This window comes from Siphateles boraxobius, unplaced genomic scaffold, assembly GCF_051911475.1.
Source record: "Siphateles boraxobius isolate OS27281-9 unplaced genomic scaffold, OSU_SipBor_1 5, whole genome shotgun sequence".
Lineage (NCBI taxonomy): Eukaryota > Metazoa > Chordata > Actinopteri > Cypriniformes > Leuciscidae > Siphateles > Siphateles boraxobius.
The window spans coordinates 24539604-24558075 of NW_027509141.1; the positions used below are offsets into that span (position 1 = coordinate 24539604).

The window sequence follows — 18472 nt, forward strand, 5'->3', positions numbered from 1 at the left end:
TTATAAAAATGAGAATGAATACTCTGTAATTAGGAATACTTCCTAATTAAAGTTAAATTATTGACTTAAATTATTTAAAAAATTAAATTATTTAAAAAAAAAAAACTTGCACGAAGACGGTAAGGCGCAGTAACGAACGGCAGCGCTACTCGCTTTACAGCATAAAATCGTGGAATAAATAAATGTGTTGCTGACTCTAGTAGCGCATTTCTAATGGTACCAGTTGCTTAAATGGTGAGTGACCAGATGACTGATTGGCTGAAATTCGGGACCGGGGGTGGTGTTTATGGGTAGGCCTACTATGATATTAGACTACATAGCCTATAATAAAAGATAATGAATTTCAAACCTAAACCAACACATATTTTTATTCAAAGATCAACAGTCTGTCTTTAGTCTGCCACAAAAAAAGCGGTGTGTTGGGGTTGTGGTACAACAGCCATTTCAACGAAACGAATTAATGAAAATTAGCATATCTAAATGCGCGTATTTTTCGGGACGTCTGGTCATCCTACAGACAGTCAGTTACTCGAAAATGTATTGCTTTTGTGTCCCACGACGCTAGGTGTCAGTATACGTCCACAACCACTGCCATGCCATATTGGCCAGAGCAAAAGGAAAGACTGCAGTAAATTATTAATTGTAAACACATTTGTTTACATTGTGGTATAGTCATCATACACTTATTCTTTTTTTGCATAACACCTTGAACACCCTGAAGAGGGCTTTAGAGTGGCTGTGTTTTATCTTTTTTCTTAGTTTAAAGTCAGAGTTGTCATGAAATTGCAGTATACATTGGTATAAATGGGGACAACATGAAATACACTTTTATATTGTCTACATAAACATAAACACACTTTTTTATCTTGCTCAAAGCTTCTGGCACACAAAACTGTTGCAGTGGGCTGTGTTCATGGTACGACTACGAGAGGGGCTTCCTCCTCACTCTGCAAGCTGAAATGGGTATAAACAAAGATGATTATTCTAAATGTATTCAGTACAGCCTTAATGGGGGAAAAAATAGCCAATATGTTGAAACGCAATATTCAAGACTTGAGCTACATGCCTTAGGACTAGCCTTGCTACCCGAGTCTCTGGTGCGGGTACGTAGTTTATTCACTTGAGACTCTGCAATCTCGGCTCGTTCTTCAGCATCATCCAGCTCATGTTGGATCTTCTTGTACTTGGTCAAGTTGGTATTAGCTTGCTCCTCCTACAATACAATCAGCAGGAACCATCAGTGTTGTTGTTTTAAGTATACATGAGATGTAGCACATTAAGGTTTATTTGTAGACTCACCGCCTCCTCTGCTTGTCTCTTGTAGGTCTTAACTTTGGCCTGCAGCTTGTCTATGAGTTCCTGAAGGCGAGCCATGTTCTTCCTGTCCTCTTCAGTCTGTAGAAACAACAGGTGGTGCCACAGGCTTTATTCTTTCAGGCTCAGTGCAACTCAAGCTATTGTACTAACTAAATTTAATTTGTGAATCTGTCTCATTTGTACCTGATAGGTGAGCTCCTTGATCCTTCGCTCATATTTGCGAACACCCTTCTGGAATTCATTGCTTTTTTTCTGCTCAGATTCCAGTTCATTCTCTAGGTCTCTCGCCTTGAGAAAAGTTTGTTTTATATTTTTATAAGGTGCAGGACATCATTGATGTCATTCAGGTTTGAATTATTTTATAGATGGCAAAAGTCATCATGCATACCTTGCTTTCCAGTTTCTGAATTTGCTTCTTGCCTCCTTTTAGAGCAATCTGCTCAGCTTCATCCAGACGCATCTGCAGATCTTTGATGGTCTGCTCCATGTTCTTCTTCATACGTTCCAGGTGAGTGCTGGTGTCCTGCTCTTTCTTGAGCTCTTCCGCCATCATGGCAGCCTGCTCGTTGGAAGCTTCATATTAAATTTCATGTACAATACACAACACAATTTTTACCAAAAGAATCCTCACTATACAAGCTCCTCACATCATTGATGGCCTTTTTGGCTTTCTCTTCTGCATTTCGGCCCTCCTGCACAGCGTCATCCATCTCGCTAGACAACGTGGAGAGATCACTCTCCAACTTTTTCTTTTGATTGAGCAGTGATGTGTTCTGGGGAGGCAGAAAGAATTAAATGCCTAGGTATTATTCAAGGTATTATCAAGGTTTGCAGAACCTTGACTCTTCCTGGCAGTCACAACACTGCCTGGAAGAGTTTCCTTCTGCAAACCTTGATGGAACATCTGGCCATTACCTGGGCATGCAGTAGGTTGACTCTCTCTGTGGTTTCCAGGAGCTCAAACTCTGCCAGTTTGCGAGCCCGATCGTTCTGCTCCAGCTGGCTTCTCAGTTCTTCCACCTCAGCTGTCAGGAGGTTGTTCCTGCGTTCAGTAATGGCACTCTGTTCCTTCAGTTCTTCATTTTGGTGAATAGTCTCATCCAGCTCAATCTGAAGGTCCTTTTCATTTATAAGATGGATTTTATGTTATTTAGCCTTGAGTAGGTGACTATTTGTTTTGATTATTTTGCATATATATCATGATATTAAAATAATCCAAAACTGTTTTTATTTCCCATATTAATGATGCAATAGTTAAAATATGTTTTTTTTAACAAAAGCGACATTTGGATTTACCTTAACCTGTGTCTGCAGGTTACGGACCATTTTTTGGGACTCAGTGGCCAAGCGATTTGCATGGTTCAGCTGAACCTCCATTTCATTCAGGTCACCCTCCATCTTCTTCTTCACCCTGATGGCTTCATTACGGGATTTTGCTTCTGCATCCAGGGTGGCTTGCATGGACTCTATGACACGCTGATGGTTACGCCTAGTAAAGGTGAGTAAATAAGTTAGGAAAACTTGTGGTTAAAACAACAATGGTCTTATAATGGAATGGAGTAATGGAAAATAATGGTTCAATAATCAGTCTTTCTCACTAGTTCTCACCGAAGGTTGTCGATTTCCTCATCTTTCTCAGCTAGCTTCCTGTCAATGTCTGCTTTGATCAGGTTGAACTCCATCTGTATACGCAGAGTCTTACTCTCCTCATGCTCCAGAGTGCCCTGATACAAAAATAAGGTAAGAGAATGAGAGTCAAAGTATCTTCAAGTCTGTTTTGGTGTGATATTATTCTATAAAGGCCAGTTTTAAACACCTCAGCTGCACTTGTCAAGTCATTTATTTTTTTACTTTTTATTTCCAGAGATTGATCATTTATCAATATGTCATTCTTATCTAAAGAAAGTATTCAAGTTTTTACCCTGAATCAAACTGTCTTTTCTCTTCAATGCATACATTCAATATGTAACCTTACCTAAAAAAAGACCCACTAAACAATTTTATTTCTGTTCAAGTAAATGCTCAAGTAAACAAGTTCTTTCTTTCTGTAAATGCTTAGCAAACTGGAAATTTCCCACTACCTTTGTTTAAAATGTCACTATAATAATCATTGAAAATATTTACATTGATGGCTTAATGTTTGTTTATCACAATTTCACGCAAATACTTCAATATATTATTGGTGTAACATAAAAATTGACTCATTTTCATTTCTGGTTCTTAGCTACAAAAATTTCAGACACAAAAAACAGTACTTCAGCTTCTTCCAGTGCTACTTGAATTTCTGTCTTCTCCATGTCCAAGCCCTTCTTGATCTTCTCAAGCTCATGAATGGTCTTGCCACCCTGGCTTATTTGGTCATTCAGGTCAGAAATCTCTTCTGTTAGAAACATGATGATAATGATAAAAACACATTTTGTGACTGACAATGTATGTTAATTTGACCTCCATTCATAATCCATGAAGTTCAAAACATACCCTGTAGATTTTTATTCTCTCGTTTGATGCTCTCCAGATGGTCCAGAGCCTCTTCATAAGAGTTCTTGAGTTTAAACAGCTCGGTGCTCAGATTACGAGACTCTTTCTGTGAAGATTCCAGCTCAGACTGACACTCCTCGTACTTCTGCCTCCATTCGGCCAGAATCTTGTCAAATTGCCTCTGTTTCTTGTCCAGAGCAGCAGCGGCTGCATTAGAGCGCTCCAGATCTACTACAAGATCCTCAATCTCTGACTGAAGCCGATGTTTGGTCTTTTCTAGAGAGGAGCACTTGGCGTTTGTTGCCTCGACTTGTTCCTCAGCCTCTTGGAGGCGGGTGGCCAACTTCTTCCTGTCAAGTTTAGGAATATAATGATTCAGTTTTAGATTGAATGAAGCCAGTCATTATTGTCCTTCTACTCCACACACTCACTTTGCTTCCTCAAGTTCCTCTGTCTTCTGAATGGCGTCTGTCTCATACTTGGTCCTCCATTGTGCAACCTCGGCGTTAGCCTTGGACAGTGCACGCTGCAGCTCAGATTTGCCCTCTTGCTCTTCATCATACTGCTCCCTCAGTAGATCACAGTCATGCCTGGATGATTGCAAGGCATGAGCCAAGGAATTCTTTGACTGAAAGGAGCAGATGCCAAAGACAAGTAAATGTTACAAATTTGTTCCACATTAAAGCCAAAACATGTTAAGCAGTGAGGGGGAAAATTGGTTCTCTTACTTTGGTTTCTTCATCTAGCTGTTTCTTGAGCTCCTCTATGTTTTGGCTCAGGGAATTCTTGGTACGCTGCAGTTGAGACACCAGAGCTTCACGCTCCTCCAGCTTTCTGCCCTGTTCGCCTGTATTATGTAAAAGTTAGGTAGGTTCAGAGTTATTAGGTATATTAAATGCCTCAAAATCGGTGCATAGATTTCAAAGTGGTTCTTGTTAAGGTTGAATTTGTTCAGTAGGTAGTTTTTTGGTATACCGCTTTCAGCCTGAGCGCGGGCTCGCTGCGTGTTGGTGTCACTGAGCTGTCTTTGGAGCTCCTCCACTTTGGCTTTTGACTCATTCATCTGGTCCTCATAGAGGCGACACATTTTCTCACTGGTAGCCTGCAATATTTTTATATAATGAAATAATATAATAAATTGTTTTCAATAAATTGTCTCTTATATGTATATGAATGAAAATATATGAAAACATACATCTATGTGTATATAAATATATATAATATAAATATATACACACACATGCCACATACATATTATTTATTATATGTTTCCTGTCAGATTCCTTTATTTATTCCTTTATTTGTATCTTTACCAACACATTGTTTTATGGAAAAACACTCAGTAATGATACTGACACAAAACTTTCTTCATATTTTTATTGAAAATAATGATAACTTGTAGTTAAGTAAGTGAGTCAAGTTTTTACTCAGTTCAGTTAATTTTATTAAGACTGTCTGGTTATTTTATGATGCGCAGATGCCGTGTGTATATGGACTACGGTCACAGGATATTGTTCTTTTGAATGTGGCTATACAGTTCAGTCTGAAATGGGTAAAATTTTTCTGCACCATTTTTTGGGGAAAAAAATTGTAATCAATTAACCTTAAAGTTTTTTTTTTATTACACTTAGTAAATTAAAATGACTGTTAAATATAAGGCATTTGAATATTTTAATTGTAATTGTTTTAAATGATTGTTTCTTTTGCATTATTTATGTTATATATAGGCATATAATTTAATTGTACAATAAGGTTAAATTTGTTAACATTAGTTAAAGCATTAGGTATCATGAACTAAGAATGAACAACAGTTTTCACAGCATTTATCTAGGTTCATGTTAATTCATAGATATACTATTTTTTGCTAATTCATGTTTGTTAATAATAGATTCACCGTTGTTACTTCATAGAGCTTGAATAGTAAAAATATTTGATATTTAAAAATTAACATTAAGCTACATTAATAAATGCTGTAAATTATTTTTCCTTGTAAATAAATGATACCTAATACGCATTTAAACATATTGTGTAAAATTTAATCTATAAATAAAATAATAATAGTATATACAAAATCAGAGCATGTAAAATTCACCCAACAAAGACTATTTAAACCTGAGCTCAAACTGAAATCAGCCCTTGATTTTTCAGTGTTAAAGTCAATGCTAAATTAATGCTAGTTAAATTAGATCTGAATGTGATGCATCATATTTTCCACCTTGCTCTTTGCCAGCTGCTCTAAATTTGAGGTGAGGTCATCCGCCTCCATCTTGGCCTCACTCCTCTCCTTCTCCAACTTCTGTTTGACTCGCTGAAGGCTGTCAATTTGCTCACTCAGTTCAGCCACGCTGTCTGCATGCTTTTTGCGCAGTGCAGCAGTCATAGCCTCGTGGTGCAATATGGCCTCCTCAAGGTTACGGCGCAGCTTTAGAAAGTCTGCCTCCCGTTTTTTATTCATCTCAATTTGGGCTGACGTGGCTCCTCCGGCTTCCTCGAGAAGCTCGCTGAGCTCTTCAAGCTCTTTGGATGCATCGCCTCGCTGTTTCTCAGTCTTCGCTCGGGTGGAACGCTCTGCTTCCAGTTCCTCTTCAAGCTCCTCAATACGAGCCTTGAACACAATGAAAGTACAAATGAAAATATGTATTGACTGAGACATAAATTTGAAGATTAATGGTCTAGTTTGATTTACCTGCAATTCCTTGATCTTTTTTTGAAGCTGGATGATTAATGCTTGCTCATCTTCGATTTTCGAACTGATCTGGTTCATTTCAAAGTCTTTCCTACAAAAAATCACGACAAATTAAGAACAGAAATGGTTTTATTTTACAGCATCTTGTCATATGATAACCTTACTTCTTTAGCTTTTCCTCTAATTGCTGCTTGTCATTTTCGAGGTCCATGACAGACTCCATTGACAGCTTCAGATCACCCTCTAGCTTGCGTTTGGCCCGTTCCAGGTCCATTCGCAATTTCTTCTCCTGTTCCAAGGATCCCTCCAACTAAAACAAGGGATTATATTGTATTACTGATTCCTGACTCATTCTAGAACGGTCCTTCTAACATTTATCCAACATATGAACGTACATCATCTACTTGCTGCTCCAACTTGGCTTTGGCCTTAGTTAGAGTGTTGACTTTTTCTTCCTCCATCTGCAAGTCATCCAACGTCTGCTGGTGACTCTCCTGTAAGGACTTCTTCTCTTTGGTAAGCTTCAGAATAGTGTCATCCAAAGCTGCCATCTCTTCTATCAGATTCTTCACCTATGAAGAGGTCTTTTGATTAGTTTAACAGACTTCACGGTGGCTCGACAACAAAGCTTGTGGTTCATTTTCTTCAGAATGGCCTCACCTTGTTTTCAGTGGCATGCTTCTCCTTCTCCACCTTGGCCAAGGTTATCTCCAGATCATCCATGTCCTTTTTCAGCTCAGCACACTCATCCTCTAGCTTGCGTTTTTTTGCAAGAACGGTAGCGTTCATCTCCTCTTCATCTTCCAGGCGTTCAGTCATCTCCTTCACTCTGGCTTCAAGATGAATCTTGGTTTTGATGAGCAGGTCACAGCGATCCTCAGCATCTGCCAGGTTATCCTGCTCCTGTAGAGCGATTTGAAAAGTAAATTCAAGCATTTTAACACCTGTATGTAATATGTACAATTCATTTTATTCTTTTTGGACTATTTCACAATTTATTAGGTATCATCATTAAAACGCTTGTAGAACAATTGTAGATCTTTTACATCATCTTTATTTCCTAAAACCTAAATAGATCATCTTAAAATTAGTGACTTGGAGAAGAAAGGTAATTTTATACTTCTATGGCCACTGTAGCTCATTTTGTGGTGTTTATGAGCAAACCGTGTTTGCCACTCGAACTGCAAACTGATATTGTATGATACTTACTGCCTGAAGTTGCAGGGAAAGGTCATTCTTCTCTTGGATAAGGCTGACCTGTTTCTCCTCCAGCTCTTTGCGTTTGCACTCTGATTTCTCTAGTGCTTCCTTTAGCTTCAGGAACTCCTCTTTTAGAGCGGCCAGCTCTTTTTCTGTGGCTGCGCTCCTCAGCAGGGGCTTGATTTTGAAAAAAAGTTTCATCCACGGCCAATTTTTCACAGTGTTGAAGGCCCGAATATTCCATTGGATAATCATCAGAGCCTCCCTAATGACAAAAGGCAGATATAATCATTCTCTTTAAGGCACGTCAGCCATCTTGGTGATACAAGTACATCTCCTTTATAGTTAAATTGGGGGCGATTGAAAACTGTTGGAAATAAATTTTACAATTTTGTTTTACAATTTTTAAATCAAATTATGCTAAAATACTCTATTTTTCAAGCTGGTCCAGTTACATCGTGTAATTGGTTCTTTAACCTGAAAAGTCAGGCTTCCATTCCTACAGCCACCATTTTGAACTCGACTATTTTAGGTTTTACTGTCTCTAGTCCAATTCTTCTTCTTTTTTTTTAAACAATACAATTAGTTTTTGTTTCACAGTTGCAGTTTTTGTCTCATTTATTGTAACAAGTATTTCTGCAGTCTTATCATTCATCTATATTTAAACTATAAAAACACTGTGTTAACTACATGAACTTAAACTATTGATGCATCATGGGCAGTGTTATTTTAGTATTATTTATATACGTTTATTGTATTTATTAATATATTTTCACTTCTTTTTAATTGTCATTACATTTTAGTATGTATTTTATGTGTTTTTGTTAACTTCAATTAGTTGCCGAGGCAACATTTCTATTTTTATTTCATTTTATTTGAGCTTTATTTCAGTTGGTGAAAACACTTTTTAACAGTTTTAGTTAACAATATCAACACTGATCATGAGAAGACTGTCACCCCCATATGACCCACTGGCTTATGTCCATGAATGCATGAAATGAGGCTCATTTTAGTTAGTCTATTACTGGGGCGACTTTCAGATGTCATGCACTTGCTGTCACAGTTATGCGGTTACTTCTTTAGGCATGACGGCATAGAATTCGGTCTGATCAAATAGCTGCCGTGCATCTGTGCCTCAGGCCACCCAAAAGGTGAAGTGCCTAATATTTATTTAGAAACCGAGGCCTTCTGTTGGACCAGCGGCTTTAATCCTTTGCCAGTCTGCCGATATGCTTTCAATGTGGTCCTTTAGAGGCACAGGCGCCTTGGTAAAACAGATCTTTGAGAAGGGAGCTGGTCTGTATTTTTAGTGGGGAGTGGGGTATGGGCTGAGCAGCTGCCATGTGACCCACTGAGCCTATAAGCTTTAAGGACACTGTCGGCATTGTCTAATAAAGGGAAAGGGTGGAGGTCATGGAGATGGACATGGAAAACCTTACATGTTTCACAGAGAGTGTCGGAGCGTATGAAGGGTCTCGGCCACACATGCACATGGACAAATGCATATCTGAAGACACACGCCTCACACACTCCATCCACATGGCCCCAAAATACCTCTCATATGTTAAGGGTTGAGAGGTATCATGTGACAACAGCTTGTTGCTATCTTTATTAGGAGTAAACCTGTTGGATATCAGTATAGTTTTGTAGAATGAATATTTGTGTAGGGCGGCATCATTTCAGAGTTAGAATATCGAGAATATAAGAGCATGCAAGCCGTTTTCCTCTATACTAGTGGATTGCAGGTAAGAGCTGTTAGCAGGGTAAAGCTGCAGTCATTTACTGTGGTTCTGCACATTTTCGAGGTCACAATCATCTGTATTAATCTGCACGATCAGGAATTTTGCATGAGGGCGAAGGATTTTGCCTTGCATTGCAGCTGCATCAGGTTCATAGTGGTCACCCGAATTCACAGCATTGTGAATTCTCCTTCATTTGTTTTTATCATTGTCTGTGAGCTAGGCTTCAAAAATCGCTACACTCTTAGAAAATAACAATAGACATTTTTGCCCGTGAAATTTTGCTTATGTGACCGCAGTTTAAAGCTGAATATGTAACCTTCATATTTTACTTCATATTTTATATTCAGAAAAATCTCTAAATCTATTAACAATGGCCCCAAAATATATTTTGCTTAAACCACACTTAACATCTTCAAACAAATGATGATAGAGCTTTTCTTAGTACTTCTTTCTTTACTTTTGTGAGCCATTTTAGCAATTATTTTTGACCTACTGGGGTCAAAGTGATGGATGTTCCACTTACTATTGATAATCAGAAAATGTTCAATGAAATTGTCATAATACTGTACAGAGACTTTTTTTTGGGTGCAATATCGTTTTTTAAAAATGCGCAAAACCTGATTGGAAATGTTATCTAATACAATGACTTTCATTCATTTTTAAGTGTGACTTAAATGTCCAAATATGTTCAGGGGCATCCATTTTAATGTTAGTAGCAATTTTGCATGGAATCGCGTATTACTTCCTCTCCATCATCTTCTTCAGCTCCATCCTCATGATCTTGCCACGGCTGGCGGACTGCAGCAAAGTGAGAACTTTAGCCAGACGCTCATCCCTCATCTCCTCTAGGTGTCCCAGCAGACCAGTCTTAAAGAACACCTGTAATGCAGAGACACAGACTGTTGATCTAGACAATTTTGTCTTCTGTTCAGACTAGTAGCACCTCTGATTGATGTCCCATTGCTTGAGGTTCAAAGCAACAAACAATCTTACTATATGAAGTCTGACTTGCCTTAGTATGCCCAAATCTATATTGATTATGGTCGATTTCCAGTGAAGCCAGCAGTTTCTCTGCAGCCTTCCTGCTGTCCACAAACTTATCATCAGGGATAGCGTGAGGATTCAGAATGCGATATCTTTGAAATGGAGGAATTCACACATCCTCATTGTTTATGCCATATGGATTATATAGTAATTTATAGTGCCTTTTTTATGTATTTATGAACACAAAGTGAGTAAACGCAGTAGCTCTTCTTACCGTTGTTTGAATTCGGCATAAATAATTCTGTTAGGAAATCCCTTCCTGCAAATGCGAATGCCCTCCAGCACTCCATTACAGCGCAACTGGTGCAGCACAAGGAAAGCGTCCATAATTCCTGCAAATAAGACGAAAATGTTTTAGTTTGATGTTTGCGCTGAGGTTTTGCAGCTTGGATACTTTTTCAGACCAATGTTTTAGTGTAACATAAAGCTGTGATTTTGATTGATGCTCAGAAATAGTGATTTTTATGAAAATCCTGTTGATTTGGATGTGTTGAAGTGCCCAGTGCAGCACCTGGTGTTTTGGTCTCATTGGGGATGATACAGCGCACAAAATGGGGCTGAGTGCTCCGCAAGTTTGTCATCAACTTGTTGAGATTCTCCTGTAGGTGAGAAGCAATCAAGGGACACACTCATGTAAGTCATGTTGTACAGCAGTGTTTCCACATTTTACACTGCTAAAAGCACATGCATTCAACAAATGCAAAAGTGTCGTTCTCATCAAAACAACATTGTCAAGTGTGTTTCTAGACTTACCTTAAGTTGTTGATGTTCTTTGTGGGAACAGACAGAACAGGAGCCAGCACAGACTTAAAGTGATGTTCATGTGTCATTTCTCTAAACATCACTGCAAGTCTTAACTGCCTCCCTCTTAGTACTGACGAGTTTTGATTTTTTGTTTTTATGACCATGAATAATTATTTCTGTTTAATATCAGTTTCTACCTAGCGCATGTAGCAGAAAAGTCTTGTTATATTCCCACCTTGTGTAGCTGTGACACTGTCTGGAAAGAAGCAGCCTTTTTCCTCTTTTCTTTGCCCCCTGTTTTTGTGTCAGAGGCTAAAAGGAAAAAGTTTAATTTAGAATAAGTATTCTATGGTTTAGAAAATAATTGTGGTATATTTCAGACAGAATGTGTGGTTTATTTACCTGAGTCAGAGCTAACATAATTCTCATAGAGACAAGCCAGAAGCTTGTTGGCTGATTTCTGGAAACAGACTACCACTGTTTCATTCAGGGGGTCTTTGTTTTTGTCTAACCAACCGATAATATTGTATGGCACCTGAAATTCAGATAAAACTCTTTTTAAGTAATATTCAATATCTTTTTTTCAGCAGGGTTACTTAAAAACAGCTTAAACCATCCTAAACTGGTTCCGCATCCTAGCCTTGCTGATTTGCATTTTTTTAGAGAGCACTTTTCAGCTTCCCAGGCTGGAAGACAAGCTTCACCCTGCTAAAGCCAGCTAACTGACTGGTTTAAGTTGTTTTTCAGCAGAGAAAGTACCAAAAATAATCTAAAATACATAACATACTTTTAATATCAGGTGCTACCTAAGAGACCTTTACATTTAGTCTTGTTCAAGCTCTATTACTGGTACAAACTCACCACTCCTGCGTAGTGACCCAGCTCAAAATGAGCCTCATACTTTCTCTTCTTGTCAGGCCTTGGCTTTTGGAAATTGGCAGACTTGCCAAGGTGATTGTCAAACAGCTTAGCCTTGAAGCTGTTGTCGGAAGCTTTAGGGAACATGCACTCCTCTTCAAGGATGGACATAATTCCTAAGGGCTAACGAAGAGAAAAAAGCTCAAAAGGGTGTAATAATATTCTTGGTACATTCTGTAATAAAAACTATTTGCTGTAATATTCCTATCATGTTTTAACTGCAAAAAACCTTTTCAATGAGGTCAATGCAGGCTTGGAGGTCAAGTCCAAAGTCGATAAAGGTCCACTCAATGCCCTCCCTTTTGTACTCCTCTTGTTCCAGAATGAACATGTGGTGGTTGAAAAACTGTTGCAGTTTCTCATTGGTGAAGTTGATGCAGAGCTGCTCGAAGCTGTTGAGCTGTTGAGAGAATCCACATGACAGATGCACAAGTGTGAATGCCGGCGGAAATCTAGATAAGTGCGGTGTGGAATTTCGAGAGTCACTCACCTCAAAGATCTCAAAGCCGGCGATGTCCAGCACTCCGATAAAGAACTGCCGTGGCAGAGCGGTGTAGAGCGTCCTATTTATACGTCCCACCAACCACTTGAACATGCGATCATAAGTGGCTTTGGCCAGAGCTCCCAAGGCATAGTTAACCTGGTGGAGCCACACAATGTGTGTGGAGCACATTAAGACCACAGCTGTCACATACATGGATTGCAACAGTTGCCTGGATACCAGGCTGATTTCTCAGGCTTATTTATTCCTTGTATCTTAATAGATCAACAGTAAATGTCAGTGGTTTCGACATGCATTAATATTGAAAGCAAATTATCATTATTATTCCCCCCCAATTAGTATTTTTTTCTTTCTGTAACTATAGACACATCCATAGGCAGGATTTTGGGAACACTTCTCACCTGTTCGACATTCTGTCCTTTAACCACATACTCGTTGCCCACCTTCACTCTAGGGTGCAGAAGACCCTTCATGAGGTCTGCTGAGCTAACACCCATCAGGTAGGAGGCCTTATCAGCACCTGAAAAGATCATTTCACTTAAGTTTTGGACCATCTTTAAGGCATATTTGTAATAGACAAGTCAGGTTATGGATTTACACTTACTTTCAGTGCCGTCGGTCTCTGCCTGTTCCTCCCGCTGCTTCTGTTTGAATTTCATGTTCCCAAAGTGCATGATTGAGCCTACTATTTTATAGCAGCCGTACTTTTCTTCTGGGGTAAAGCCAAGGATGTCCATGGCATGCTGGATGAAAAAGAGAATGATTTTGCAGGCAATTTTTTTTCATTTGGTCTTTGTAGGTGATAAAATAAAATGTTCACAGCTTACATCGGTAGCCATAAGTTCCTGCCCATCATCCATGTTCTCCACCGTTGTCACTCCTTGGGAGCAAAAATGGTAGTCATAGGGATTTGAAGAGACCAGAAGCATGTCTGAAATCCACAAGGAAAGAATAATTGAAGGATTTTCTTGAATAATAGGTCAATAAAATACACAATTATAGCATTTATCATACCAAGAAGTTCAGGCTTCTTTTGTGACATGATCTGGTAGAAGATGTGGTAACTTCTCTCTCCAGGCTGCTGAAATATAACTCTGGATTTTTCTAGTAGATCTATACAAATAATTTGAAAAAATCACTGCACTGTCAGGTTTTACATTTTGGAATGACATGAACTAGAAGGGCATCATCAGTCTTTGAACAATTTACTTACACAAGTCAATGTCAGCGGAAGCCAGTTTCCCTGTTTGTCCGAAATGGATCCTGATGAACTTACCCTAGAGCAAGAATTCAGAGCAAGAATGTAAATGAATTTGCACATTATGTATTATCTTATGACGCATATGGTTGAACACCATGATAATATGCAGTCATTTTAAGTTTACAGTATGGTAAAATCAGTCTTTTTGTGTATGTGAGAGGAGCAGACTTAAGAACTACAACATTGGTCTATACTCTATATAGTGTCAGATACTCACAAAACGGGACGAGTTGTCATTCCTCAGTGTCTTGGCATTTCCAAAAGCCTCCATTGCGGGATTAGCTTCAATGATCTGGTCCTCTAAAGTACCCTGGGAGAAGTAGTTTTATAATTGATGAGATTTGATTTTCAGCTTAATTTGTTCCAGTTTATGCAGTATTCTCCACGGATGAAGATATACTCACCCCTGTTTTAGTTGCAGGGGCCTTAAAACAAAAAACAGCAACAAAAAAGATTGTTGTTTTGCTAAACATTACATATTTCTCAGCTTCTATTTTTATTATATTATTCTATTCCATTCTAAATAGACTGATTGTTTAATATGAATTTGATAAAATGCATGTAACATTTTTAAATGACCCATTTATAAGTATTTAAGTTTTACTTAAAATGCTAATTCTTAGACTATTATGGGTTAAGAATGAAAAACGGGGTAAAATCTTGTTAGCTCACATCAAATACAACAAAGTATTTAACTATGATAATCAGAAAAAAAAATATTCTGTGAATAATGGATTTTTAAAATGGAGTGTAAAATATGTAATATAGGAAACAAAGATGTTGGACCAACTTGAAATGTTAATCACAAGTTTGTTTTACAGAAAAACTTCAAGAACAAGGAGGAAAAATGCAGGAGATGATGTGCTGAGGATAAGCTATTGAAAACACAGAGTCAGGTTAACCCCACAAAACATTTGGGGAAACTGGCAAAAACATATGCAAATGAAAGGGAGAGTCAAACCTCAGGCTAGATGTCCATTTACATTTATAGAAAAACAAATTACAATACATAGAGCTAAAGTCTCTGTAAAATTGTGCCAGACACCTAGATGAGGAACGACTTCAAAATGATAATGACAAACACTTGCCAACATGAGAGGTAAAAAAAAAGCTGATTGAAAAAGAGGGACATGATGTGAGGGAAACCGAGAGAGCGTTGTCTTACTCCTTTTTTAGTTGGTGCCTCACCCAGGGCCGCTACTATGGCAAAATACTGAATTACACGTTTCGTGTTTACCGTTTTGCCAGCACCAGATTCTCCGCTATGAGTATCAAGAAATTATTGAGTGATAAGACATTGAAAAAGAAAAAAATAAAGAAAAATACCATAGCAAAGAACATTAGAAAAAACAGTGAAACAAAATGTTCTTTTAAAAAAATAAAGAAAAAGTAATCTGAAAAATTGTTCAAAGAATAATTCGCTGATTTAAAAAAAAAAAAAACTTTTTACCAGACTGAAAATGTGTGTTAATGCAACAATACAGAATGTGTACAGATATGTCCAAACTTACGTGATTAGCATGGACTGATTATCCCGATCTGTGTAGGGAAACAATAACACAATTTTAAGTCATAAAGGGCTTTTCTCCTTCGGATAAAGTTTGTTAGGAGAAAATGATCCCTCCTGTAAGTTATGGTAGAGGGCAGGGAAGAGACAAGCAATGCTTTAATTTAATACTTACTGCGCAACATGTCATTGTAGGCATTGTCAGCGATGGAATAGATGTGAGGTGGAGCCTCGGAGCGACGTTTGCCTTTGTAAGCAGCCACTACAGGGGACGTGTAGACGGGAAGCCATTTATATGGGTTCACGGTCACACAGAACAGTCCAGAATACGTCTGTCATGAGAGGATTTGACAAGATTAATCTCAGGTATGGTGTTTAGTCACGATAAATGACCAATGACCAGGGTTTTTTTTTATTTTATTTTTTAACCTTGGTGGATAGAGAGATAAATTGAATTACAAGCCTGGACCTTACATTTGCAAAGCCAAAAAATAATCATTATATATATAAAGAAAAATGTACTTTTACATTTTGACTTTATTGAACGCATTTTTATGTAAAAATAGCAAGAAGGTCCACCCCTAAAACTAACCATCAGTGAGGCGTAAGCATATTGAGCGAAACAATTTGAATGAGATTGAACAAATTCGTATGAATTAGCAACCAATTCACCTTAATGTATAATAGTTCCAAACTGAAATTAGAGTGTAGTTATATTTTACTATGTGAGTTTATTTTTTTATGCTAACTTCACTATTAACTTTTTCTATTTATACAGACTTCCATATTTTAGTTTTCCCATGTACACAATCTGTTTAAATGCACTCCAGGAAACCGTAAACTTCCTGAGATGACTTTATGAGAAACTTGGAATATGGCAGTTATAAAGGACATGCCTCTTGAGAATTCACTTGTATTTGTCCCTTGGCAAAGGCAAGTGTTAAATTCATTACTGTGCCTGTAAAGCTCTATGAATAGTGCCGCCCCTCTATGTTTAATGCCCGGTCAGGTTATTTGTGGCATCAAAGATTAGTGAGAAAGGGCAGATCTTTTCTTTGCTTTGAGCTGTGATGTGATGGTACCAACATAGATCATCCAATTGCTGTAGCGCCTCCGCAGATTACAGAGCACCGAAGCTTCGTTCAGGTGTGTGAGCATGGCCATGTCCTCTATCATGTCAAACTTCGGTGGGTTCATCTGTTGAATGTCATCCTCCTTGACAGTTAAGCACTACAGGATTCAGAGGGAATGAATACAGTAAAGGGTCAGAACATGGTTGTAGATAAGGGACAGGGAAATTATTTATTATTCCTTATTACATGGCTCTGATTACTTTCTGATTAGCCAATCGCACATTTAGCCGTCAAATATTTTATTTTTAATGACCACTAAACTAGATCAAAGTTCCTCATGTCAACATACTGGTACTACTTTAATGTGTCACGTATCACTCCGCTGACTTTAGCGCACTTTAAAATAGTTAATGTCGCCATCTGGCGACTCAAAACGGGTTACTAGCCTACTACACAGCTTATACAAATAGCCTCAGAAAATACTCTAAACATTATCATTGTTAATATAGCCTATGCTAAATATAAAACCTTTGATAAATGGCGAGGCCAGAAAACCAATATATTGATCGGAAGACCGTCGAACAGGTACGCAAAGTGCTCGATGGTGACTTGAAATAGAGGACAAGTTACATTGATAAACATGGTCGTTAACTAGTTCATTATTTAAAAATTGCTAACTGGAATTTCAGGTTAAGCTAATAATAAAACTGATAAAATATCCCTATAATTATATATCTTACGCAATGTTGGCCTTTTACATTGTAAAGGGCGGGCAGCCTATTTTCCTTAGGCTAATTGTAAAATAATTTAAACTCAAAACAATATTTCATGTCTATCTAGGCTATTTATCTAAGTAAATGGTGGAATAGTGTAGCAAGTCATTATCGCACAATAAAAACATAGGCTAATTATTAGCCTACAATTCAATTTCATTAGTTGCATTGATTTTACACCATTAAGTCAAAGCCCTAATGCAGCAAAAGTTCATTTGTTTTGACATAGGCCTATCCGCAAATCATTCAATTCAGATGTCCTCATTTGATCGTTTTTACATGATAAATCGAATTCCATTAAAGAGTCTTACCTTTCCATCCTTCGTCTCAACGATTACCTTGTCACCATCAATGTCCCTGATTTCCACCTCAGTGTACGCGTCCTTTTCATCTGGTATCCAAGCGCGTTTCTTTCCTGCGCACAAGGAAGTCTGTCAATATCCATGCGTCGAGAAAGTTTATCGTTGGTTTGTTTGCTATGAATCCAGTATTCAATGCCAAATTTATTTCAATATAGCCTTTTCAACATTAACAGTTTAAGAACCTAACATGCAATTACGAACAACTAGCAGCCGCGTAAACCAGATGCCAGGTATATCAAAGAGAATTGAAGTGTTCGTATCCGCTGTAAAACAATTGTGGAAGTCACTTGAAAATATATTTCAAGTACCATCAAACGGCAAAGTTTGCGCTGCCAGCAGCTCCAGTTTGGATTTGCGCAGAAACGGTGCAGCTTCTCCAAACTCCTTCATATCCAACAGTCTCGACATGATGATAAATCCACCGCTCCTTTACTCGCTGAAGACAAAACTTTCCAGATACCTTTAAAAGAAGACACGTTTTTTGGTTACATTTGAAATTCAATAATTAAAAAAGTAAAATGAAAAATATAGGCTATTATGTTAACAAAAAGTCAAATAGTAGCCTACAAACTTTCACATAGAGGGAATAATCACAAACAATTACAATTTAAATTGAATATATGTTCCAGGTGGTGTATTATGTAATAAAACTAAGCATTGCATTACTGACACAAAATAAAAGTTTAAGTTTTAAGAGTCTGATTTGATAGCATTTTATGATTCCTGTATTGTAATATAAACAAATGATAAATTAAATTAAATGATTCAAAGTGTCCAGTCATAATTTGCTAACTGACCTTAACACGGACTGAACGGGTGGAGTGGCCAAACTCCTTTTATCATCTCCTCCAAGGTCATGGTCACA

General features: G+C 37.9%; 1 protein-coding gene across 2 annotated transcripts; it reads right to left on the reverse strand.

Moving 5' to 3' along the window:
• Positions 1-341: 341 nt before the first annotated feature.
• myh7ba (myosin, heavy chain 7B, cardiac muscle, beta a) lies at positions 342-18090 on the reverse strand. 2 transcript variants are annotated; one of them, XM_077203472.1, is made up of 41 exons: positions 17916-18090; positions 17557-17660; positions 16486-16629; positions 15575-15731; positions 15404-15431; positions 15058-15154; positions 14110-14202; positions 13845-13908; positions 13646-13744; positions 13459-13562; positions 13236-13374; positions 13033-13151; positions 12620-12769; positions 12359-12529; positions 12073-12252; positions 11614-11746; positions 11447-11523; positions 10979-11066; positions 10682-10799; positions 10436-10559; positions 10166-10302; positions 7691-7946; positions 7142-7384; positions 6877-7053; positions 6646-6791; positions 6482-6572; positions 6011-6400; positions 4771-4897; positions 4524-4642; positions 4227-4423; positions 3796-4145; positions 3573-3697; positions 2926-3041; positions 2614-2806; positions 2233-2436; positions 1965-2090; positions 1706-1876; positions 1501-1605; positions 1300-1395; positions 1067-1213; positions 342-954 (listed from the first exon to the last, which is right to left on the reverse strand). In XM_077203472.1, the coding sequence occupies exons 1-41, from the start codon at positions 18013-18015 to the stop codon at positions 943-945; spliced, it is 5817 nt and encodes a 1938-aa protein (XP_077059587.1). In that variant the 5' UTR covers positions 18016-18090; the 3' UTR covers positions 342-942. The 2 variants fall into 2 exon arrangements, with proteins under 2 accessions (XP_077059587.1, XP_077059586.1); XM_077203471.1 differs by lacking the exons at positions 15058-15154; positions 15404-15431; positions 15575-15731; ... (1 more) ...; positions 17557-17660; positions 17916-18090 and adding an exon at positions 14297-14449.
• Positions 18091-18472: the final 382 nt, after the last annotated feature.